Source organism: Anas platyrhynchos, chromosome 13 (assembly GCF_047663525.1).
Source record: "Anas platyrhynchos isolate ZD024472 breed Pekin duck chromosome 13, IASCAAS_PekinDuck_T2T, whole genome shotgun sequence".
Classification (NCBI taxonomy): Eukaryota; Metazoa; Chordata; class Aves; order Anseriformes; family Anatidae; genus Anas; species Anas platyrhynchos.
The window spans coordinates 13,205,450-13,231,030 of NC_092599.1; the positions used below are offsets into that span (position 1 = coordinate 13,205,450).

The 25,581-nt window shown below is 44.1% G+C and overlaps 2 protein-coding genes across 20 annotated transcripts in view; both read right to left on the reverse strand.

The window, feature by feature from the left end:
- Positions 1-122: 122 nt before the first annotated feature.
- MANF (mesencephalic astrocyte derived neurotrophic factor) lies at positions 123-3,130 on the reverse strand. The gene is made up of 4 exons (XM_038185877.2): positions 2,955-3,130; positions 1,651-1,778; positions 693-834; positions 123-411 (listed from the first exon to the last, which is right to left on the reverse strand). Exons 1-4 carry the CDS (start codon positions 3,040-3,042, stop codon positions 227-229), a joined length of 543 nt encoding a protein of 180 aa, XP_038041805.1. The 5' UTR covers positions 3,043-3,130; the 3' UTR covers positions 123-226.
- Positions 3,131-7,194: 4,064 nt separating this feature from the next.
- The window catches only part of DOCK3 (dedicator of cytokinesis 3), a 215,537-nt gene continuing 197,150 nt past the window's right edge, over positions 7,195-25,581 (reverse strand). For 7 of the 19 annotated variants that reach the window (XM_038185862.2, XM_038185858.2, XM_038185861.2 and 4 more), the window contains 9 exons: positions 25,322-25,443; positions 23,656-23,791; positions 23,014-23,161; positions 20,885-21,037; positions 17,298-17,416; positions 16,359-16,446; positions 12,611-12,733; positions 11,953-12,035; positions 7,195-11,736 (listed from right to left, as the gene is read on the reverse strand). In XM_038185862.2, coding sequence (XP_038041790.1) covers positions 11,230-11,736; positions 11,953-12,035; positions 12,611-12,733; positions 16,359-16,446; positions 17,298-17,416; positions 20,885-21,037; positions 23,014-23,161; positions 23,656-23,791; positions 25,322-25,443 — 1,479 coding nt within the window. In that variant the 3' untranslated portion in view covers positions 7,195-11,229. Of the gene's footprint in view, positions 11,737-11,952; positions 12,036-12,610; positions 12,734-14,714; positions 14,990-16,358; positions 16,447-17,297; positions 17,417-20,884; positions 21,038-23,013; positions 23,162-23,655; positions 23,792-25,321; positions 25,444-25,581 lie in introns of those variants that run through there. The other 12 variants (XM_038185867.2, XM_038185864.2, XM_038185865.2 and 9 more) reach the window with 12 other exon arrangements.

Here is a 25,581-nt window from a genome sequence, read left to right on the forward strand (position 1 = left end):
GGGGCGCGCGCGCGGGAACGGCCCCGCCCCCTTCGCCCGGCCGCGCGCGCGCGCGGGAAGGAGGGAGGGGTGAAAGGAGGGAGGGGGCGGGGCCCCGCAATGACGTCACACGGCAGGCGGGAAACCGTCGGCACTTTAATGAGTCCCGTACAGCGCGCGCCGCCCCGCGCCGCCAGGCCCCGCCCCCTCCCCGAAGCCCCGCCCCCTGCCCCCAGGCCCCGCCCCCTCAGAGGTCGGCGCGGGCGCCGTGTGCGCGGGGCGCGTACTTGGGCATCAGTTCGTGGATGCGGCGGATGAAGTCGCCCTTCTCGGCGCAGCCCTTGCACGCCTCGCCCCACTCGTCCAGGATCCGCCGCAGCTCCTTGACGCGCAGCTTGCGCAGGTCGGCGGTGCTCAGGTCGATCTGCTGGTCTGCGGGCACAGCACGGGGGCGTCACCGCGGCCCCGCTCCCTGCTCCCCACCCGCTGTGCCCCATCCCAAAGCGCTGCCGCTGCCCCAGCAGCCAGGAGGGGTTGAGCAGGCCCAGCTGAGCGCCTCCACAAAGCTCCCTGCGGCACTGCTGGGAGCCACCTCACAGCTCACCCCGCTGCAGAGCCTCACACCGAGTGTGTAACATCACCATGAGGAACCACCCCAAATGACCCCGTGCCCCAGAAAGGCACAGGGAGCTTCCCCTACGCCGGCGACTCACCGTATTTCAGTTCACAGATCTGACTGTCTTTCTTCTTCAGTTTCTCGCAGATCTTTTCCACGGGGATGTGGTGACTCATGGGCTTTGACACCTCGTTAATGATTTTGGTGGCTGCATCGCTCGTGGCCCCAACGTAATAGCACTAGAGGGAAGAGAAGAAGGAGGTGGAGATGCATGGGAAAATGCTTCTAAGAGGAGGGGTCTCTATCCGTCTTCTCTCCTTGCAGTTACACAGCTAGATGCTTACAGTTACAGCACTTTCCCAGTGACTGCTACACAACAGCAACACAAAGCCTATCTCTGAGCCAAGGGAACTGAGCGGGCACCTCCCATCACGCTGCTTCGCAGCTGTCGAGGCTGGTTGTCTCGTGTCTCAAGTTTTTAAAAACTTGGATTGAGTTAACGAAGTCTTCTTCATTCGAGGAGAGAGACGCTCTGAAGCATTTCCCCTCTGCACTTCCCATGGTGTCCCTCTGCCGTTCTCTTCGTAGGAGAGTTCAGGGCCTTTTTCTTGGGGCTCTTCGTTCAGGGATTGTCATCTGCTTTTACTTAAGGCAGTTTGGTTTTCCTTTATTTAGTTTTCAGCTAAACAGCTGAAGAGTGCAAGTATTTTAACAGTTTATATTACACCCCAAATACAGTTTGACAGGAAAGTTCTACAGCAAATGAAAGCTTTGTAATCCCCAGCACGTCAGCAACAAGGAGAAATAAGGTCAGCCAGTAAGATGTCTGTTGACAGATACACACATATACATTTCAAGTGAAGCGGTCATGCTCCTCGTCTCCTCTTACAACAAGAAGAAAGAACAGAGGAGACCAATTGCAGCCACAGAGCTAAGCAGAACACCCCCCTGGGAGGGGCACACCATACTAACAAAGAAGCACTGGTTTCCTCTCACTTGCCAAGTGTTCTACAGTTTAATTCCTCCAGAGGCAACTATTGTTGACTACTACTTACCAGCCGGTTCTCTTTGCCTTTTGCCTCTTTGCAGGATTTCAAGAGCTCCTTTTCAATACTGGCAGGTGTGAACTCAACACCGTTGTCCTTTAGACTCTGGTAGAACCTTCCCAGGAACGTAACGCACACTGGAAGGGAAGATGGATGGAGTTACCTGCCTCTGCAGTGCAGCTTTCAGAAGGCGCTTGTAGGGAAAGAGAGTAAGGGATGTGGAGAACAGAACTTTTAGGAGCTGTGTTAGCAATCAGTGACTTCACAGGTGTTCCGGCAGGTGTTTCACACACAGGTCAGCCAGCACTACGCCCTGATATTTCTGGTGCAAATCATGGGACTGCTCAGCCCAGTGGCTTTTGTACACTGGATTGAATGAGCAGCAGCATTTGGCTGTGGGGGGCACAACACAAGACAGCGCCCGAGGAAAAAACATGAACTTAATTTTGCATCTTATTCTTGCTGCTTTGGAAAGCAACTTGTCAGACTACAAGCTTCAAAAAGAGTTCTGACCGAAAAACAACCGTCTACATGATCCCCCTGCAGCGTGTCCAACCCTAGTAAGGCGATATCCCCGATCATTCATTACCTGGGACGAGGAACAAAACATTTCCAAGAGAAAACGCCACCCATTGTACCCACCTGGCGTGGGAAAGGAGAGGAGAAACACGAGCTCCTGCAGCAGTTCCCAACAAACTCAACGAGGGCAGAGTTAAACACAACACAACTCCCACCAGCGCATCGGCAGCTGCCGGGACAGCCCCGAGCCCTGCCTGGGGAGGAGCAGGGGCAGCGCAGGACTCGGTGGGGTCGGTGCAGGGGGCTGCGAGCTCCGTGGTGCCTCGGGCCGCACCCCCTCAGCGGCTCGGGGCTCCCCTAAACCCCGGGTGTGAGGCTGGCAGCAGGTCCGGCCCGCCCCTTGGGGACAGGTGAGTGCCACCAACCCGTGCCCGGCTCCCACAGGGCTCGGGGCGCTGTGAGCCCCCCTCGCCCGCCCCCAGCCCCGGCCCCGGCCCCACCCCGCTCCCGTCACGGTAACGCCGGGGGCGGTTCCGAGCGGGGCCGTTGGGGACCGACTCCCTGCAACCCCCCCCGGCAGCGGTCACCTCACGGCAGCCGCGGGCACGCAGCGGGCACCGCGCGGAGCTGAAAACCCCCGGAGAGCAGCGGCGGGGCTGCGGGCGGGGCTGCGGGCGCCTCACGGGAGCCTCCTCGCTCTGCGCCCCCCCCGGCTCGCTCCGCTCCCGGCCCGGCCGGGCGGGGCCCCGGGGCCGCCCCCCCCCTCCTGCCCGGCCCCTCCCCTCCCCACTCACCCTCGCACTCGCCGTCGCGCAGGGCCCGGCCGCCGGCCGGCAGCAGGAGCAGGGCCAGCGCCGCGCAGAGCCCGTGGGCCGCCCGCATCCCGCCGCGCTCCGCGCCCGCCGCCCCGGCACCACCGGCACCGGCACCGCCGCCCCCGCGCCGCGCGGCCCCGCTCCGCCCGCCGCCCGCCCCCATTGGTCCGCTCCCCGCCCGGCTTCCACGCCGCCTCCTCCCATTGGGCGGCCCGCGGCCTCCACCGGAGAGTTGGCGGGCGCCGATTGGGGGAGGCGGCGGGACGGGGAGTGTCCCCGCCTCCCTCGGCCGCCATTTTTGTTAAGGGAAAGGCGCCCGCGTGGGCTCTGGCCGCGCCTGGCTGCGGGCGCCATCTTGTAGCGGGGCAGAGCCTCGCACGCGGGGCGGGGCGGGGCTGCCTGAGGGCCGGGTCATCGCTCCTTGTTCTCAAAGTGATCACACAGCGTGCTGGGAGCTGCCCTCAACAGATCGAGTCTGTCGTTTGCACCCTTCTGAAGCTGTAGGGAGCACTGCGCGCCCCTCGATTGCTGTATCGCAGGGCTGGAGGTTTAACTGCGCCCCCGTTTTGTCACGGGAGACAGCGTCGGGTAGCCCCAAGCTAATGCACACAGGGGTGGAAGGCTGGGGGCTGGCTGAATGGCATCAAAAGTAGATGTTGCTGCGTGTCTTTGCTTACTTCTGTGCAAATTAACCAAAACAAGGAGTCTCAGGGCCCCTCGCAAAGGATGGTTCCTGACAAACATGGGAACCTGTCTCAAAAACCAGCTGAGACCGACCCTGTGGTTGGGACAAGAGCCAAGGAGCCACTGGGTCTGTACAAAGGCAGGGGTCAGCTGGTGGTGATGAAGAGGAGTTATCGGCCTTCATCCCCGTGACCCCCCCAATGACCACCACCAGAAGACACTGCGTAGGCGCAGATAAGAGGAGTTTATGGAAATTACCTCTTGGAGCTAATTTTAATACAAATCAGGGATAGGTTATGCACATGTATGGGTGTTTTGGGAAACTCCATGCACACGTAACTCTTTACTGCGTATAACCAAGGCAAGTTGCCGTGTTGGGGTGTGCGTGCCTTTGGGAGCTATCCCGCATGTGCCCGGTGCCAAAAGAAACCACATACCTACTTTATAGCTCATTTGCTTTGAGTTGTAGAGTTCTTCCACAAATCACTAACAGCTGCCTTGGTGGGTGTGACAGCTCACCTCAGCGGGTGGGGATGAGGAGCGACCTGTTCCTGGTTTGCCAGGAATTCAGTGCTGTGTGTGACCAAGTTCTGCAGGCCCTGGGTGTTTCATGGTGAAAGCCAGGCAGAGGTATCTGGTCACGTATGAGTGAGGGGAAGGGAGGGTAGTTTGAAGAATGCCTAAACAAAACATTCCCTTTCAATTTTGCATGTGGAAAAGGACGGTGCTTACAGAGTGAACTGATATGGAGACGCAGATGTTGATCCCAGCATTTACATGGTTTACTTGTTTTTCACATTGATAACCACCAAAGTTGGGATTGAGGTTGTTTCTAGCCAAGCGATTGCTATTTAATTAATAAATATTTGCCTTGGGGAATAGAAGAAAAGAATCAGAACCACGTATCTCCAAACCTTAGGGTTTTGTGCTGAGCATGCCTGCAATGTATGGTTTTGGTGGGCTAATGAATGGTATGAAGGGAGAGTGTGAGCAGGGTAGGGCTAACAGGGGATCTGGTTTATGATCAGCTCTCAGATAGGAGTTTGATAGGAGGTTACAGTTACATGAAGGGCACAGCACTGTGTGCTCATGGTGAGGCTGAGGGGACAATGAAATGTGGTGTTTGCTAAGGGTGGAGGTGACACCAGGTTACATTTTGATGAAAATGGAGCATGGACCTGCCCTGACTGACTTGAGTAGGAGAGGTAGTGGAAACATTAATGTGAATTTGATCTTACTTTGTGTCAGGTGGATAGAGAAGCCTGTGAAAAGGCACATGAATTCTCTCATGATAGTAAAGAGAAAAGCTGTAGACCTTTTGAAATTGGGCTATAATTTGTGTGTATGTGCGTATATATGTGTGTACATGTATATATATAATTGTACACATGTATATCATTCCAAATACTGTCCAGTGAAGCATTTGCTAGTACGGTACATGCTAATGCAGCTACAGAAATAAACAGAAAAATAAAATAAAGAGCTTGCTGTATGCCCATGGCTCATTAGCCACACTGGAATGGGCTAGTGAGATTGCCCAGACTTTAAGGCTAGTATGACTACCAATATGTACAGGAAATAAAGCTGTGCATGTATGTCCATACCAATGGTAAATACGTGAATGAAGTCTATGAATTCATAAATGGTTCTTTACTTTTAATCTATGTGGTAGCATGGAAGCTAGTTTCTAATCAGAGTAAAAAGGGGTGGCAGAAGAAGCCACGCAATTGTTGGTGTAGAACATGATGCTTTCCTGCCAGATCAAGGAAGACAGAATTCAGCATATGCTCACCTCACAATACCGTGGTTCCTGAGGTAAGCACAGGGGGTGAGAGGAGGACAGCGGTGAACAAGCAGGTCGCGTGGATAAAGGTGGTGGTGGGACAGCACAGGGCTACATTAATGGCTGCAGGATAACGGCAATTTGAAGGAGTTGGTGAGAGCCTCAGGGCTACTGATGGTCCCACATCACCGAGTCCATTGCCTGCTGCACGTGGGAATCTGCACCAGCTAAGCTGCCAGCTAGTGGGAGACAGGTTGTGCAGTGCCTGCTCGTTTTAGCTCCACAAAAACCAGGAATAGGAAAAAAGAGTTGAGAATACTCTGAAACCTGCTATTTACACAAAACTATGCTGTGTTTGAGGCTTCAATTGTGAGAGGTGGAAGACAGCAGCCGAACTCTCCACAGGTGACGGAGGTCTGTACAGATCTGTGCAGGCGGGGATGGTCGCACCGCAGACTGAGCACCCCCTAATGGTTGGCACGGTGTCAGTGAAGAAGCTGGGATTTATGACAACTTTCTGCTGAGCAATAAAATTCAGCTGCCTGAAGTTCAGTGAGCGGTACCTTTTATTTCTTTGTTTATTTAAAACTTCTAGGAATAGAGGTATATTTTCAGAGAGGTGGCTGAATCTTTATGGGCTAGGTTATTGTATTTTCTAGAGGTTTACTTATCCATTTCACAAGACAATTCATACTGTGCTACACAGGTCACATATGGAAACTGCTGAAGCTCTGACTAAGCTAGGGCGAGGTATTTGGGTAGGGTATTTAGATTTCAATCTAACTGTTGTGGCTTAGTTTAAATGAAGTATTTGGCTTATATTGAAACAATTGTTCTTTTGGCTTTAATGGAAATGAGATTTCTTTTAACTTGTTTAAAGCCGAGGGCTTCAGCTGTCTTTTTGTACCAAATATTCATTTCCTATGCTCCAGCAGCAGATTTTTTAGCTGAATTAAAAACCAACCAAACAAAACCAGACTTGGTAAGTTGGGCTAAGAAGAGATTCTCAAAAAGAGTGCTTTATGCAGACACTTTTCAGGTGTCGGCTGAACGCTTTTGCCATGTTACACGTACTTTCAGGTACAACTGTCCTCGTATTTTTATACGATTCATGGGGTATATAGTTAATGAAGAAGTAGGGGGAAGGGGGGAAGGCAGTCTGTGTACACCCCAGAGCCAGTTTAAATTACACTTTTATTATATTTTACTGCTAAATGGCTTTTGGGATGAGCATTTTTTTTTTCTTCATTGTCAAGACAGGATGGGAGAACTGGGTTATTTTTTCCATCTCCTGGGCACTGACCTGATTTATTAGTTCTAATGGAAGAAGATGGGCATCTTCGAGAATAACTCTCATGTAGTAATGAATATAAATTTTAGTTTCTACATCTTATTCTTTCAAATCCATTCTGTTAAAATGATTGGTATTTAAACATTTAAAATTGAGAAACAAAATCGCTGCCAAAACATCTTGCTATTGCATAAAAATATGAACTATATTTTATATATAGTTCAGCTGCCGCTCAGTGCACATCAACCCAAGCAGTGAGGTACCTATCAAAGAACCGACTCAGCTGGATGTGGAAGTACTCCCACAAAACTCCGTTAAAGCTTCTGCCAGACAAGGAGGTGCCTGGGGCTGCTGCAAGGGGTCGCGGTGCTGCCCCTCTCTGACAGCTGCCTGGCTTGTGACCAGCTAGAGAAGCCTGAGGGTAACCCTGTCGGGAGGACAGCAATGAATGTACAGCTGTACCATTTTAATATCAGGTATTAATCTTTAATTCCACATCACAGCAGTCGAGTGAATGGGTAAGGGAAAGAAACCCAAAACAAACAGCAGATATTTACATCTAAAATTCACACCACTTAATTTGTTGGTTCTGGAAACATGCTATCACAATATATACAATGAAGTACCTTTAGGACACTTGTACAAATTATTTTTTCCTTTTAAATTTGATATCCGTTATAGATAAGATAGCTGTTTTGTTTTTATTTTAAACATGGATACACAAAAGAGAAGTGGTTAGAGGTTTTTGCCTTTTTTAAATAAGCACAGAATGCCAGAGGTTAAAAACACATTTACAGGGCAGAATACCAGTCAGACATCACAATCTATACATTTTTTGCTCAATTTCCTGTACAAATACACAGCATTCAAATGGGGGTATTTACAAAGAAGCATGATTAGAGGAAATTTCAAATATCACATAATTTGTTTCCCAAAGGCTCTTGCTCTCTCCAGCCTCCCCAGTTTTGGCTGATTCTCCCACAGAAGGGATATGCAAGTATCCCTTACCTAAGAAATGGTAAGTAAGCTAAAAAGGGAATGAAGGAAAGGACGGAAAAGAATCTTAGTTTTGGACATTGCAAGAAAACCAACCCAGTCACTGGAAAAAAAAAGGGTGGGATTCAGAGAATTTTTTTTTTTTCTAATTGCTTTTCTTCTGTTACTGTAGTTTCTTCTCATTTTTGTTTCAGATGGGGCCAGCAGGTACACTCACGATGGAGAGATTTGCAGCAGAATTCCGCCAATTTTTTGAGGAATGCACATGCTATTTTGTTATGCAAAGAAAACCCAAGGAAGGCAAGTACATATTCAATTTAAATCAGAGTTAAGTATAGCACGAACGGGTCCTGTTCAAAACATCCCGTCACTGTGGTTTATACAAAGCATCTTCAAATCCTGTTAGACAAGTGCAACAACTGCTGTTGCTTCCACCTGCTCCAGGCCTGAGTTTGCTGTTGGAGTTGTACTATGCTATCAGCCACCCCACCCTCCAGAGAAGTATTAGTTCCATGAATTATTAGTTCCAGCATTCACAAAATCTCAATAGCAGTCTATCTTCTGCACCCTTTCAGTTAAGCACTAGAAAGGGAGACAGAGTATGTGGTAGATATCAGAACTTAACTTCAGAGAGGCTCATATTTAGTAAATTCAGTAATTCTGTCCTTTTTTTGTGTGGACCTGACATAATTTAGGTATTTGTATACAACATCTGATTGACCTTCAAACCCTTACAAATATGTAATTATGTCAGATACCCAAAAGGGACTCAACTACTGTTGTAGTCTCTCTAAATCAGAGCAAGGTGACACATTGTAAGAGATTGATTAGAGCTCCAGGTGGCAGGTTTTCCAGCTGACTGGGACTTAGTCCCACATTAATTGCATTCTTGCTTTTGCAAATTTTTATTTTCAAGACCTGCTGTGTTTTTTTTTGTTTTTTGTTTTTTCCCAATGAGGAAGTTCAGTAAATCAGTACCTTTACTACTTTCAACCCTCCCGCCAGAAAAACAAAACAAAACAAGAAACAGGGGTAGGGGAGACGGAATTGAATACTTGGTCCTCTTAAAAATTTCTCTTGAAGAATCTCAGTCAAATTGGAGGATAACACACTGAAAATATTACACTAATTCCTAAGGAATTACCTTGACTTACCTTCACTGAAAACATAATTGAGTTGATTTTTCACACCTGTGTTCTATACCAGAGACCCAGCTTGGTTCATTACCAGTTAGGGTGGTCCTACCATTGGAAAACTTGTTTCTGCTAGAGATGAAATGTCCACTGTAGGTCAGGTTTTAATATCATTCTCTTCTTAACTGTGAAGGTCATAAGGATTACAAGCAGCCTGTGTTAGTAATAACATAGAGGAAGCACGAGAGACTTTGTTCCAGGCCAAACAGGCCATTTAAGAAACAAATCCATAATTTATTACTTTTGCATGGGCTAGAGCTTGAGAAAGAAAACGAATACATCCTCTTAAAATCCCCTTCGTATGACAGCTGACAGAGCCCAGATTTCATACTGACCATCTTTAGGAGTTCAGAAGCAACGTACTCTGCCCAGTCACTGTATTTAGAGGTAGTGCTAAAGGTGACCTGTAAAAGACTTAGATCCTTTTTTGCTTCTTTACGCTGTTTGTAGCATGAGAAACTGAGTGGCTAGGGCAGGAATTGGATATAACAGTTGATGCTATTCCTGTTTCTGACACTAATTTATGTGGTGGAGGTGAGTCTTCTATTTGAATGTGCTTCAGATTTTTCAGTGGTAACTTACCATCGTCTGAAATGTGCTTTGCAATCTGCAGGTGGAAATGGTTATAAGGAAGGCTAACATGTGCATAGTAGCAGAAAGGAGCATTGCTTATCTAAAAACATTAAATATTTGATGCTTTCTTTAGATTGAAAGTTTCTTGAAAAATATGAAAATAGGAATAAAAGATTTCTTATAGTTCTTTTTGAAGAACAGATCTTGGCTCTGTTACCACAGAACTTTTTCTTGGTTGGTCTTGTACTGAACTAAGAAAATACTGATTAAAAGGCTTGTTTTGTATACATAGACTTGTACTGTCTCCACCTCTGCATAGTTCCATTTCTTGTTTTTTCTTTTTTTCCACCAAAATTGCAAAAAACTACACTTGCACCAAATTCTTCATCCCTTTCTGGAGCCTGACAATAAATAAATAAATAAAAAAGGGGTGGTGGGGGGAGGCAGGGCATAGGGGGAAAGCTGTTTTACTGCATGGGGAGAAAAGAAACCTTCCAGAAGACAGAAGCTCTTAAGCTTCTTACACTTTCTAAAGAAGCAAAAGAGGAAACAACTGTTTCTTCTTTACAGGTTGCCTTTAAGATTCCTGACTCTAGGGTGCACACTGAACACTGGGCTTTTCTTGCATCTTAGTGTTTTCTGTCTGCTGTGAGAGATGGAGCTGCTGCACACCAGCTGCAGTGAGATTTCGAGGGACTGAGGACAGCATGGTATTGGGTAATGAATCTTATGAATCTCAGCTCCTGGGTGATGGAAGGTGGTGAGAACGGTGATGTTTAGCCCTGAGGCAAGGATTGTTGGACGTGATGCATTTAAGCCACCTTTTCTTTACTGGTGAGTCGCCAACCAGCTGTGGCATGAGAAACTTTTTTTTTTTTTTTTAAACCAGAATAGAAATGCTGGTGTCAACAGCCTGCCCGAAGTCGGGCATGGGAAAGGCCTACAATCAGTCGCAGCTCCAATGGCTACTAACCTCCCCTCATCCTGTAGCACTGATGAATAGCATATGGTTCCAATGAGAAAGCAGGTTGGTTTAGCCAGTGAAAGCAAAATTTAAGAAATCAAACAGTACATAAAAAACAAAGGAGGCAGAGTTTGTTGGAAATGATATCTTGGAAATCAGCGCATCAGCACTGGTTAGATTGCCTCAGCACCCATGAACCAATGCAGGGAGATCACTGCACAGATATGTACAATCCTGCTCTCAAAAGAGCCAATTTCTTCTTAGAATTGCCATCTTTTCCACTGCCTGCAGCTCATGCACCTTCCAGACTGACAGTTCATAAAATCCCTGATTTCAGCAATGAGCTTTCACTTCTGTACAGCAACAAAATATGTCCCTAGTGCAACTGCTTCTACTCACGTGGGTCTCAGAACTAGGAGGAAAGCAGTTTCAAAATCAACTTGCCCAATTTCCCCCTTCTTCTTCCCCTGCCGCTTATAATTGTATTCTTCAGCTTCTGCAGGTCTCTATGGCTTATGTGCCATGTGGTGCGGTCAAGAAACTGCAGAAGGAATAACCATCCACTGCACCAAAAGTTAAAAAACATAACGGAAAGGTGTAAAAAGAAATTAAAAAGGAAAGCAGCAACCTCCCATGCTGGCCCAATTGCTTGTGTGGGCTCCAGCCATAAACCTGCGGCAGTAGAAAGGCGTCTTGCTGTTCTGAGTCCTCACCTCTGCTTTCTGCTCAGACCTGGACTGATGATGCAAGCTGCTCACCAGGAGTTGTCCCTACTGCTCACTGATGCCATGCTCCCATGCTACCCTGGCCTGCTCTTCCTTCCCGCCGCTCACTGGCTGGGACACTTTACGATGCAATGGGCGGTGTTTGTCGTCATCTTCAATAATCATTCCCTCCTCGTTCTCCATGTTTGGCAGCCGGGAGTGGTACGGTTTGGGGGGTAGAGCGGGAGGGTCCATGGTGTCCTGAGGAATGACTCCTGATGGAGCGGAGTGGCTTCGGCATGGCTGGGATTTCAGCGTCTCAAGGACATCAGGCTCAGAGAGACTGTACCTGACAGGGAGGTAGGGTGTCTCTAGGTCTTCGTCAGTGTTCCAGGCCTGGCTGGGGACAGAATCCATGGTGTCTGTGCGAGGAGGTGGTTCAGAAGAATGTCCAAAATTACTCTCGCTCAAGGAAGAGACACCACTGCTGGCACTGCCGGATAAAGTGGAGTTGCTTCCATCTAGACCAGACTGTGGACTGGTGGGTGATGCAGGGATAGGATGAAGAGGGGACTGTTTAGAGAAAAACAAAAATCACGTTAAAATTGATGAGGGAGGCAACACTGCAGCTTGTTGCACATTTCAGCTTTGGACAGCAATGTGAACAACAATGTGGTTCCGTTTGTATTCAAAACATCAATTATTAATGGTTTTTATGTGCCCTGCCTTTGTAATGCACTTCTGCATTACTCTCTTCTCTCCTGCAACTTTTTTATTTATTTTTTTTACCTTGCGCAATGTTCGTGCAGGCAGTGCCGGAGGAGCATCACTGAGCTGGTGATGGAAGGCATCAAAGTGCAGTGCGTAGTGTCCTGGAACGAGACAAGGATCAGAAATACAGACTTGTGCAACCTCAACTGCCGTGAAAGAGTTGGGGTTTTAGATGCTCTGGTGCCAGGTAACAGCTCCAAATGCCGATAACTCCACTCCAGCCTAGGCATCCTTTCTGATAGATACTGTGGAGTGCATCTGTCACATCACAAAATGCTAATGAGAAGTTTAGTGCAGTGATAGATTTCCACCCAACCCTGTTATCAAGGATCTCATGGCAAGGCAACAGGCTCGTAAACAATAGATGTTTGAAGGTTTATTTAATAGCTTTGTAACTGTGAGTTATTGCTGAAGATAGCCACTGGCAAGAAGCCAGGCCAAACCTCCAGTGCGCACACACCTAATTCTAGTCCATACAAGTCCATGTATTACTGTAACGATTGTAAAAATTTGAAGTGTTGTCCAGCACTAACCTAGCAGACCAGGAAAGACTTTGGCTTGTTTCTGGTTGTTTCCATAGGGAAACACAAAAGGCTGTGGTCAGCTTTCAGGTGGCCTAGATTTATCTGGCGTGACTGCATCGATTATGCAGCAGACCTTCTGGGCTTTTCCTTACCATGGGGCAGGCTTCGGGGAGGTACTGGTGGGGCCAAGATGCTCCCAACGTGGGCAGACAGGAATGGCAGGGCCTCTCTTGTTCCGCTGTCTAGGCTCCAGCTACTGGGCGCTGCTGGCACAGCTGAAGGATTGAAACAGATTTAACTTGGGTAATGGAACAGGGGGGTCTTGGGGCCAGAAGGATTGGCTTTCTGGTGTGCTCTTCGGTAGTAAAAAAGGGACAGATTCTAGAAACTTTGTGTATGGTAGGATTGAAGGCAAACAAAGGCATCATCTAATCTACAGCGTGTTAAGTTTACAGGGTGCTTTGTTAAAGAAGTTAAGAGTTAGGTGATCACAGTGTTTGTTAGTCTGCCCATCTCCCCTTCACTGATGCCCCCCCGGCCCGTTTCTAGCAAACGTGAAGAGCAGCAGAACTCCTAAGTGTTTTGTTTTTTTTTTTTTTTCCAAGCCATTGAGTAAGTAAAAATGACACCTCACTGACAGAACAGCAGCTATCTCTCAGTTGTGACCTCTTCTGCCTGGTGGCAAATGATTACAGAGCAGGAGGGAACGTGTGTCCTGAAACAGGATGGCCTGTTGCTGTATTACAGTGGCTAAGCAGAGACTGAATTTGTGGACACCTCAATCGGTTACAGAAGAATTCAGGACTTCACAGATGCAATTAACTAAGCAACAGAGTTGATCAAAAATGTGGTCACCAAATACTTAAAAACAACTGTATGGACTCCTTGTATTACAAGGTTAGCTGACAAGATCAAGCCTTTGTTAATCAGGAAGAATAGAGGCAAGTGTAGTCGCAAGCTACTTCAGGAATTCCCCCTCTGTGTGCTTCTTGGTGGGGCACACTGGGCACAAACCTACAGACAACAGCAAGAAGGCTTTCCTCACGACAGACATCCAGTATGGTGACTTTTTCTCATCAAAATAATAGTTGCTTCTAACAATGAGAATTTTTCAGGATCTCAAGAATTTTGTTGACAAAGATCATTAAAATGCATCTCCCTCTCTTCCATACACTCTGAAAGACTATTTATTCTGAGGAGGTGGAAATGCAATAATTTTATGTTTATTTATAAACGATTGATTTTCTTCAGATTTGCTAAAGAAAAAAGGGAAAAAAAGTAATTCAATGAGTCTACCAAAGAAAACTGAGATTAAAGATAGCTTTTGCCATTGTTAAGTTTTGAAACATGAAAAATGGAAGCCTGGAGAAACAGACGTGGAGTTTGACATACGAAGAAAATTTCTCTGTAATTAAAATGCCTGCAACCATTTTTTGCTGTGTTTCTTTTCTGAAGTGACTTTGAAGGGTTTCTTCAGTATTTTTGTTTCCTTCGCTCATGAACACAGGCTGCCCAAGACCTAAAATTCCCTAAGGTAAAAAGATCAGAAAGTAACAGCCTCATAAGACAGAACAAAAACAATAAAATATAAAAGAAAATGTTTTTGAAGAGAGACTCTCAAACTGAGGAAGGTGTGTAAGTGAGATACCAAGAATCTTGACAGAGAATAGGTTCAAACCAAGGGATATATCTCAACACAGGTGAGCTGGCTCCGGATGAGCTTCTTGAGCACCCCTGCTCATGCTGTGCACATGCCAGAGTGCTCTAATTTGCAGTTGGTGTCAAAAGGCTAAAATGGAGAGGGACAAGAAACATAATGATGCCAGCATCAAGTGAAAAGGACAGAACAATACCTGGCTTTCTTGGCCTGTAGAATGACTGCTTTTTGTTTAACACTGAGATGCAGCAGAAGACTGAAGAACAGAACGTGGTACCCCAATGCGTAAGCCGTTTATGCTTTCTCATTCCCTCACTCACTGACTTTTGAGTATAAGTGCTGGAAATCATCCTCGGGTCAGACAATTTTGGAGCATGGCTGCTGCCTGTTAAAACCAGTGCTTAATCCAAAATGCTTCAGGAAGAAACCTACCCAGGGAGCTCCAGTGCTCTGTCCTAGCCCAGCTCTCTCTTCTCAACAGTCTTCAGTGGCTCAGTAGCCAAGTTCAATTAGCAGGGAAGCTGAACATGAACCGTTCTGCTCTGGGCAACTGATGTCACCCTGTTGTCAGTGAGAATTACTGAGCAGTGCTTCTGTCAAGGCAAGGAAGGGGGTGGAAAAATTCATTGGGCATGGCTGTTAGCAAAAAACAAGGCATCCTCACTAACAAAGAATGATGAAGGCTCAAGGACTGCAAAAATGCTTGTCACTGCGTTTGTGCTACCAACCTGGCTGAAGAGCTGGGGTTCCCGTAAGACCATCCCCTAAAAACAGTTACTGAATGTCATCTGTCTTTCGTGGCTCCTCTGGAGGGAATTTGGTCCTGGATCCCCTTCTCTCTGTGCTACATACTACGCTGTTGTATAAAGACTGGCTACAAATACAAATTTAAGAATTATTTCTTAACAGGCAATACATCATATATGTGCCTTTTCCAGTTCCTTCTCTTGTCCAACAAGAAAAACTTACCATGTCTGTCATGTTCATTTCAAACGCAACATGGCTAAGCCAGAGCTCTTAATTCCTCATTCCCTAGTCTTTACTGTTGTCACCATTTATTATCGTAGAAGTCATTTATTTAGAACTGTACGTTGGGTTTTGGTTTCCATCTCAACTGTTCTGTAAGGCTGCCACATTGTTAAAGTAGTGGATTCTGACTTATTAGAAATTCTATTAAAAAAATTGGATTTTTTTTTCCCCAAATACAGTTTAGTTAGGCACAGTTGACAAAACAAGAATACTGACAGATGTCTAATGTTATGCACATCAGCCTAGAGGACTGCAGTGGTCTTTCCTGGCCTTAAAAATGTTTGACTTTAAGATACTGTTTTCCTAGCCTATGACCATTACCTGCTCATGGCAGCACACTCAACTCATCAACTTTTGTCCACTTTTCTGTTTTTTTCAGAATGCTGCCCCTCAGATCATTTTTTGAGCCCATCGCTTTGTCCATGGCACCCTTTCACAAACTTCTCCCTTTCCGTTACATCAAACAAGCTCCTTCTTTCATTTTTTTTTTTTCCTCCTCCCTGCTTGGCTATTTATCATCCTTTGCTAGCTACTGACAGGCTCATTTCCCACCTATTTGCAGATCTGTCATGCCAGCCACCCGGATCATCAGGAAATTTTCTCATAAGCCTCCATTTTTTCCCATGCTGCATCTTACCTTATAGTCACCTCGCTGTTTCTCTTTAAACCCTTCCTTAAAAATTTCTTACTAAAGTTTTCTGACTCGTACTTTTTCAAAGCCATGAGTTAAGCTTACATCCCTAATGATAAACTCAAGTAAGTATAAAACTACCTCAGAGAGAGATTACAAGAAATTTTATTATTTTGAAGAATAAGCGCACATTAAAAAAATAAAAAGATTTATACTATCTGAAGATAAGCAACAGTATACCTCATAATTTTTTTGAAAATGGTCTCAATCTTCTTTCATATATCTTCTCATTTGCTTGCTTGGGGGTTTTGCTTGATAAAGGCTGCAGGATTTGTTTCAATAATAAAATGCTAAACTCAGAAAGCTTTCTGAAATAGAGAGCTTTGTGTAACTCCTTCTGTGAATGATCTAAAGTGACTGTAGGCTGGCAGAAGGCCCAGTTAATTAAACTGTTAATTAAATAAATTGTGAGAGAATGCACTCTGCCAAGAGATGTAGAAGCCCATTCAGTCAGTACTTGCTGTAGCATGACCAGAGTAATAATATTTCAGCAAGCATGCATGTTACCTAGGAAAAAGAGTACCTTTCTCAGCCAGAGACAGGTTGGGATCACTGCAAGGTTTGCATGGCCCAATCATTTGCTGGATCAAGGCGCGCTGGAAATTTGGAGGCTAAGGGAGAAGAAAGAACAGAAAAACGTATAAAAAACAAAACCAGCATAAGATGGTGCACCTGTGAATTTCTGTTCACATTTTTTAGGCAAGGAAGCATATTTAATTAAGAAGAATCATAGAAATATTAGACTGTGGCTACATTAGCAAGTAATGCAGTACAATACCACTGGATCTCTAGAGCGTAACAGCGGTGAGGACAAAATATTCAACCTGCCTGTGTTCTCTGGAGGAAATTTTCTGAAGCTTACCTGTTGCTTTGATTTTATTTGAAAGAATTGAGTTCACATGCTGAGACAGTTCTCCGCTGTGAACTGAAGTACAATAAGTGGGCATGATTAGCAGATTCCCTTCAAAAGTGCATGCCAGCACCGAATTAAAATGCTCGTATGTAAGCATACTATGAATTTAGCAATTTGTCCAGAGAAAGCAGTAGAAACAGGCCTAGACTGGAGACCCTGTGTCAGTATATTATTTCAGCCTCTTGTGTATTTTGTTCCATCTGGAAGTCACCATAAAACTATTTAAAATGTACTTTGAGGCTAGACTGCAGGATGGAAACATGAGTAAATTAATGGTATGACTGCTTGCAACAGACCAGGGCACAGAGCTGGGAAGTAAACACAGCTTTAACAGTCATTACAGTTTGTATCACTTGACTACCAAAGTGGGTGGCTCTCGTGGGTGATTAATACGAAAAGTTCAATGTTACTTCTTGGACCACTTTGTAAAGAATTCTAAGTTGTGCTTTCTAAAGGTGAGAAGGGAAGCTTTAAAGTGGACAAAACAGTAAAAATGAAAGTCACAGTTTCAGGTGGTTGAACTAACATAAAAGAAATTAGATCTGCTACCTGTCCATTTTCCATGATAGCCGTGGGATACATGGCACTGCTAGGTCGGTCCCGGTGGGTTGGCAGCAACATCATCAGCTCCCGAGAGTGGCGGTACTTATCTGGTAGAGAGGGAGAGCCTGTAAACAAGTGAGAATAATCACGTACACGTGACAAACAACAGCCATGTCTCCGCATGCCCAGTGATCTCCTTCGCAATTTGTTCACATGATGATCTTACAGGACTCAAGAAAACACGGTGCTGAGCCCACTAAGCAGCTGTTGGTGGGGTGCATGGCACAAGATGAAGTAAGAACTGGCATGTTACATACAATTAAGGACATACCATGTAAGGTGTGTAAGATGTACTTGTCCCTAGTTGTGTGCTGCAGAGCTTTCTCTTGAAAAACAAAAAGTGGCAATCAGCTGTGGCTGTGCTTTGCGGTGTCTAATGCTCCTTTACCCCATAAGTTTTGTAGAAGTATATAAATGCCACCGAATTTTATATTTTAGGATTGAATGTGGCAGAAAGGGATAAAAGCTTGAGCTACTTTATTCCTCAGTTCTGGCAGACAGAGACTGAGGTGTTGCTATGTAGTTGGTGATACCTTTGTTAACTTCCTCTTTATCAAAAAACAAAGAATAATAAGCAGAACTTTCTATAAACGTTGGTGGCATTTTGCTTACAATTCCTCTGGTTAAGGTGTTATTAGTGTTGGTATACTGAGCTATTACATGATAACAGGATGTTTACCAATGCTTAGAGTTATATCAGAGGAATATGTCTGACTTTGTAGACTTATCAGTTATCTGAATATTTATCATTTAAGATACAAGGATATTTCATGTAGGTATCTTCCTGGAGCATGTGATTCATGTCCTTCAAGATGAGTGCCACACAACAATACATCTTCTGATATGCAACAACTGACAATGGATTTGCTAGAAGAATTATTTCAATTAGTGACTTCCTGACGTCCAATACTACTGATAGACACATCCCTTGAGATGCACAATATTGGCAGGAGCTGATGTTCTGAAGCTGCTAGAGTGAGCTTTAATTTGCACTGATTATTTCATTGCGTCACGGACACGCACTTAACAGATGGCAGCACACAGCGCATTACAGAGCCATGCCGGCTTTTGGGGAATACATGCCCCCTTTTGCAAACTTTCCACAACCACACACATTACCTGAACAGCACTCCAACATATGAGCAAAGGCATTGGTGCTGGTTAATGCAGCTCTTACCCCAGCAAAAGCAAACATGCAATTTTTGGGACTGATTCAGCACACAGTGGAAGGAACAATGTGTCCAGCAGAATGCAGGATAACCTCCCACAATTGCAACGATTCCATCAGGGGTGGAAGATCTCAGATTAATTTACGTCCCCACCCTGACATGAACAGCTGCAGAGTATCTGCATTCTAGTTCCGAACTCATTTTGTCCCCAGACATAAAACAGAAACATAATTACACAACATTATTTGCTCTTATGTACAACATCAGCTTGGAAAACACAGTGTTATGCTTTATGCTGAGTCTCTTTTACTCACACATCACAAATAGTCCTATTTCTATATAACAGATGTAAATGTGCCAAACTTCTAGGTGTGCCCAGAACTGCATCACAGCACAACCTATATGGTAAACTTCTCTATTTTATTTATCTTATCATCCTTGTTATTATTTTTTTCTTTTTTTTTTTTTTTTGTCCAAGATGCAAACCATTAGCTTCCACCAGACTGTGTATTGTATGACCTGAAAAATCCCACATGTGCTAAATCTGGTGGCAGAGCCTAGTTTACACAACAGCTCTGCTGTTTGGTGCCTTAAATTGGTAAATAAATATAGCTACAAAAATTGTTGCAGATTATGCCAAATATCCAGTCTGCTAACAAAATTAAGCATGGATACATCCAAATTGGGTGCCGTAACAGGAGTGTCTATAACTGAAGCATTTATTAATAATTTGGACAAAGAGAACACAATCACCAAGGCTCTCATCAGGGGCTGGCAACATGTAAAAAACAAATTAAAACCTATAAAAAGTTTTCAGAACAGCCACAGCAGCCATATAAAATGCTGCACCTTGTACCAGGGTTTGTTGTTCTCAGCGTGTAGCTGGGTACACTGGATGTGTGCAGCACTGTATAGACTGTTAGTGAGAAAGAAAATCCTATGCTGAAGGCAGAGGTATTTTTTCTTTTCTTTTTTTTTTTTAATTTTGAAAACATTAATCCGCTTGTAACAAGTATTAGTTTTAAGGAACGAATCTGAAAATTAACATAGTTAAACTCCAGACTCAATGCATCTTTTTCCTCCCAATCCATCATTTTCTTTACTGTTATGAAAACAGTTTGCTCCTGCACCAAACTGTAACTTTATGGGTTTCAGAAATAAGTTTTTATGCAAGTATATGGGTTCTTGCACGGTGCTAAGGCAGGCTCTGGGACTCATTTTTTGCCCCTGAAGAAGGGGGCTGTGTTGAGGAAGCAGTAGGGATGCCTTAAGAGGTCAGCCATGAAGTGCCAACTGGGAGTTTCTTTGAGAGTGGAAGAGTCCCAGAAACATTGTCAATGAAATTATGGGAAAAAAAACCAAACCTAACCCACTCATAGCTCTTTCCAGGTCTTTTTGCATTATGGTATCTGTTTAAGGAGCACCAGTTTACCTAATCTTTTAACTCGAGTAGGGTTAGAGCAGCGCCTTATGTGAGTTACCTCAAATGAAGTCAGAACAAACACGTTGCTTTCTTAATAGGGAAGAAGCTATGCAACGGTCAAGCCAAGTGAAAACCGAAAGATGGATACTCATTAATCTGAAAAACAGACTAGTAATATCCTTCTCTACTGCTAGCACAGAATTAGAGAGTTCTTACTGTGTTCTGATTACACTCCTATTTAAGACTTTTGCTCTAAGTTGTATAGATTGTAACTGCAGTATAAGGCTTGCTGCTTTTATCTGCTGTTCAGTGGTATGATCGCATCAGCATCAATACCATCTTCATGAATATCTTAAACAAAATGTTGGATTAATGACTTCATTATTTTCCTGACAAACCAAATAATTTGCTTTTATTGTTGTTTTAAATGTCAATGGAAGGGCCACATTTGAAAGTGGAGAATTAGAAATAAGATTTAAATTCCTGCTGGACTGTTAATGCAAATGGCCATGACTTATTTTGGTTGCTAATGGAACTAATCTGTGTCAACAAGATCCCTGTCTCCTCAGAGCAGCACTAATAGCTGAGGTCCAGAAAGGACTCTGCAGTCAAACAGAGAACAGGTGTCAAAGAATCCTGACAACAGGACTTTTTTTTTTTTTTAAACCTCTACATTAACATCTGTACCAATGAGAAACGTTTAAACATCTGAGAAAAAAAAATAGAAATCTTAGGAAACTGTGCTCAGCTTCAAGTCACAGGTGATAACGATGCTAAGTTGGTAAATTTAGGTGGCCTGTATTAAACGAATTGTTGGCCTTTGTGTACTTCCTGTCTGGAAAGTGGATAGCTGTAGCATCACGACTATTGCAGCTTTGTTGGCAGTCTCAGCAGAAAGGTCACGGACTGGATGGGTCATGGAGACTGAACTATCCTCTCACCTCTAGAGGTGGTCCCTCCAGGACAGAGATGAGGCACATTGGTGGGGGCAGCGTGGGGAAGCTTGCACGGCTGCCGCCCATGCTGTATCTGTTCTGTGGATAAATAGAGGGCTTCAGCCTCCAGTGGTGTCAATCCAGCACCTTTCATCAGCACTAAATTAAAAAGAATATAAATAAATACCAAAAAGAAAAAAAGAAAAAAAAGGAATAGAGGTGCAATGGCAGAGCTGCACATGTAAGGTTTGTGAAGTACCTTGCTCCGGCCACTGACACTGGCCTCTCATTTTCACAAGCAGCAAATTCACCCAATTCAAAAAGAAAACGAAAGGAAAAATCACCAAGGAGCAAATCAAAGTTGTATTATCACAGAGGAGCTTAGCATAGGGTTTTTCATCATTACAAACAACTCCATTCCAAACAGCAGTGTTGTAACAACCTGGGTAGTGACTTGCACACTGTGAAACAGAGAGGATCTGGGACTTTACTAGAAATAAAATCCCTTAGGAAGTGGGCAGTGTCTGGATGCTATGCTCACCTAACTTGAAAGTGAAGGAAGCAGAGAAGCAATTTATTATCAAAGGCTATCAACACATTAGTAAGGGTAAAGAGTAAAATCAATATACATTGAAGTATTTTTTGGTATCATTATTTCTCTTATTGTTTCCTCATTAGCAGCCATTTACAGCACTCATCTCTGGGAGGTGCTGTTGACTCATCCATCAGCACCATGCCCTTCGAAGCATTCATTGCTTTAGTTTCTAAGCAACAGCAAAGAATACAGTTAAGAGGGAAGCTGGTGCTGCTGTGAAGTCATCAAGCTCAGAAAGACTGGCACAGCCTGCCACTGCAAGCACTGGCTTTTTAAAGTGACAAAATTCTGAAATGCCACGAACACCAAAACCCCTCAAATCCCCCCTAAGATTCAGGCCTCTGATGCCAGCTGAGGCACACCCATTTAAAGGTGTCTTCCCCGCATGATGGCCCTGTACTCAGTTCCATCTTCCCCTTTCTGTTATGCCACTTTCATCTTGTTACTTCACTATTTCAGATATCATTACTTTCCTTCCAGCTCATGGTAATTAGTGAAGCTCTATGCCTTTGTTTGAAGACATCCACTTCTCACCTTCCTATTCCATCTGATCCTTCAAATAAATCACTTTGATAACATCTATGTCATAACAACAACCAGTCAATTAAGATTTTACTGCAAGATTGAACAAAACAGCCCCAAACTGGCCTGAGAGAAAAGGGAGGATTTTCCTTGTTAATGAGCAATAGCAACCTCCCCTGCTCTGTACTCTCTGTCCATAAAGAAGCACACAGTTCCCCTGTATGGGAAAAAGGGGTAAGATTTAACTAATAGCGTCCATCTCTGAGTGTATCCTGGATACCTTCTTCATACGCCTGTGAAAAGAGGTGTAGAAATTTTTGAACCTGCAACTGAGAATCCAAAATGAGATAAAAAACAAACAAACAAAAAAAACAACAAAACAAAACCAAAAACTTGAATAGAAGTTATCAAAGTCATGAGATTACACAGAATACTTTTGCTTCAGCTGTGAGGCTTGAGAAAAAAATGATTAGCCATATCAAAACCAGCTACCACAACAGCAAAGCATTTCCCAGCAGGAAAATCCTTCTTTGTCCCCATTTATATCTTTCAGTGTTCATTGCATACATACATGTATGCTTCTGTATACACAAATTTCTGCTTAACTGCAGTACTTTTTTATGCTGTAATTTCATTAAGTGCTTAAAATGAAAATGTTGCATTTGTCTTCATGATCTCTCTCTTTGACGTACTGTACCAAAGAATATTATTGTTTTCCTCTAGATTGTCTGTCACAACTTCATAGTAGAACAACAGAAACTATTATGAAATTCAGCTGCCTGAAACCAGCATGTATCAGAAATATACTCCAAATACTGCTGAAAAAAAGATTAGATAAATTTTTGGAAAACAAACAAAATTTGTAAAGAAATCATTTTTGATGAGGCAAGCTCCAAAAAAGAAAGAGTGGTCTATTTCATACAGGTTGTATTTCAACCAATATGTTAAGGAAGCTGAAAGACTTAGGGGTATACCTGCAGTTCCAGTTAACCCTTCATTTGGGTCCATCCATTCTTACCTCGTGCACTGGAAGGAGCAGAGTTAATCATCTGGGATGGTGCCGAGTGGGTAGAGCTCAGGCTTGAGGTGGAAGGGCTGGCCTGGGACGAGGATAAAACAGACACGTTGGTGACTGAGCCTTGGTACCTGGAGTTAGGGTAAACAAGCTGCAGGAGGCAGAGAAGAGAACTGAGTGGATCAGTGCATTAGATTTTTACCTGTCTCAGGTTCCCCAATGTGACCTCTGTCTAGGAAACAGCTTCAGTGCAGGCCACTATTAATCTGCACTCAAGACTTGGGGACTCATGTCAGCCTCTCACAAACAAGAGCAATAATGCATGTGTGTTGAACAGGTCAGATAAATAACATGCTGACTAAAATCTCACTTTTTGAAAGCAATACTACGATCTTGGACAGCAGCTTTCTCTGTATGAATACAGAAGATTTCTTCCCAAAGTAAACCCGGATGAATTACTCTGTCGTCTTTCCTGAACAACCTCAGATTCTCCCTGTTTGGTTCTTCACAAAAATCTCACTGGACAGAACCGAGCGCGTGGCTAGGTACATTGCATAATAACGATATATACACTCATAAGTGTAACGCTCCAAGCATGCTCAGTGCCATCTCTGACAATTGCTTCTGGGTGCACTGGAGCTGTACCTGCATGTGGTACATATCCTCAGCAGTCTCCCCCACGGAACTGTCTGTCAGGATAACCAGGTTTCCTGTTTCACTGGAGGTGTGTGATGACAGAGAGGATGACGAGTGTCGGACTGAACCAAGCATGTTCAGTGGGCTGAAACGAAAACAGAGAAAGAACAGGGGCATTATTATTTCTGAAGTCTGATTTTTTTTTTTTCCAGGTTGGTTAAGTACCTGCTTTAGGTCATCTCTACATGTCAAACACTTTTGAAAGTATCAGGCCAAATAAAAGCTTAAACAAATCTATAAATGTGAGTAAATATTAAAAAAATGGAAATAAGATTATACTTAAGATAACAGTGTGTAGGGTGATGAATTTCAGAATCCAAGGCCAGGTTAACATGTCATGATACATATCAGCTGTTCTTTTAACAGAACATTCTGAAACCACTCTCATTCTTAATACCCAAGTAAGATGAGTGGGAGCAGCTTAATAAAGCATTCCAAAGGAAGCCAAGCACAAGAGACAGGCCAAAATGCAGTTTTTCTTACTGCATTGTTAGGCTTCTGCATTGCAGTTGAAGTCAACTTCCTAGCTGACAGTAAATTAATGCTGTCCAACTGGTGTGCAATCTGCACTCTAATCTTTCTCAGATTCATTTTTTGTCACTGTAAATCACATCCACAAATGCATACTTTGTATACTATAGAATCTCCCCATTTTACCCTAAGAATTAGGGTAAAATTCTTAGGGAAAAAGGCTTTACAAAGAGATGAACTTTGAGGAAAAGAATTGTATCACCCAGATACCTAATGTCAGTTGCCAAGACACTAAAGTAGCACAAGAGCTACTTAATTGTAATTTTAAAAAGGGAACCATGGATCCTGTAACTCAGGACCAAGTTTACACAGCTCCTTATGCCAGGTTAAGCTATGTAGACCCACCAAGAGAAACAAACATTGAAGAGCCATTGAAATTTCATAATCTGAGTGACATTCTTTTCACTGTTTCTCAGGCTGGCATGGATATGTACATTTTCACATAAGCAGCTTTGGCTGGATATAAAAACTCTGTTTTGACCTGAAAAATCCAATTTTTTTGTCCACAGTTAGTTTTTATTAGTGGTTCTTCTGCTGTTTGAATAAACATCCACATTTTCAGATATTTCTCTGAATGCTGAGCTATTTTCTGTTATCCTAATCAAAACACCCTTGGCCTCTTATATTTGGGTTCTGATTTGATTAAAACTCTAAAAACAATTACGCAAACATTTTTGGAGTCTTCAAAATGGGCACATATTGAGTTCAGTTTCTAAACCAAACAATACATTTTTCCTTTCATGGTAGATAATATTTATTTGCCGTTTGCATAGCAGAAGTATGAGAAGTTGGAACCTCCAAAGTCAGATTGAATCTGGAGAGCTGAGAAGAATCTGAGTGGCAGATGTGTAAGAAAAGGGATGAAGAAACATCTGGAGGTATTTAGGATATGCTGCAAACTGGATTTCTCAACATTTTGATTCCATCCTCAAACTTTAATAATGAGCCCTGAACAAAAATAAAGGATGCTTATACGAAAACTGACCCTCCTCCTCCAGTACTATTAACTGCATTTTTGACCCTCAAATCTTAATTCAACAGAGTGCAGAGATCTTTGATATTTCAGCAGAAGAAAAGGGGGTACCTGTGTCGATGCAACAGCTTTATGCTCTCTGGGCTCATTGGTCCATGCGAAACGAGAACATTGCCGCGTGGTGTACTAGTGCCAGAACAGGCTGGACTCAGCTTATCCAAACCAGGTAACTCCTGCACATGAGACACAGAGTCTTTTAGTTACTACAGATATTTTAGCTAAATTAGTCATGAGAAAATTACAATGTTTTCCTCTCAGAAAAAATCCGATCTGTTTCCACGTTCTCTGTAATCATCTACAGTTACCTGTGT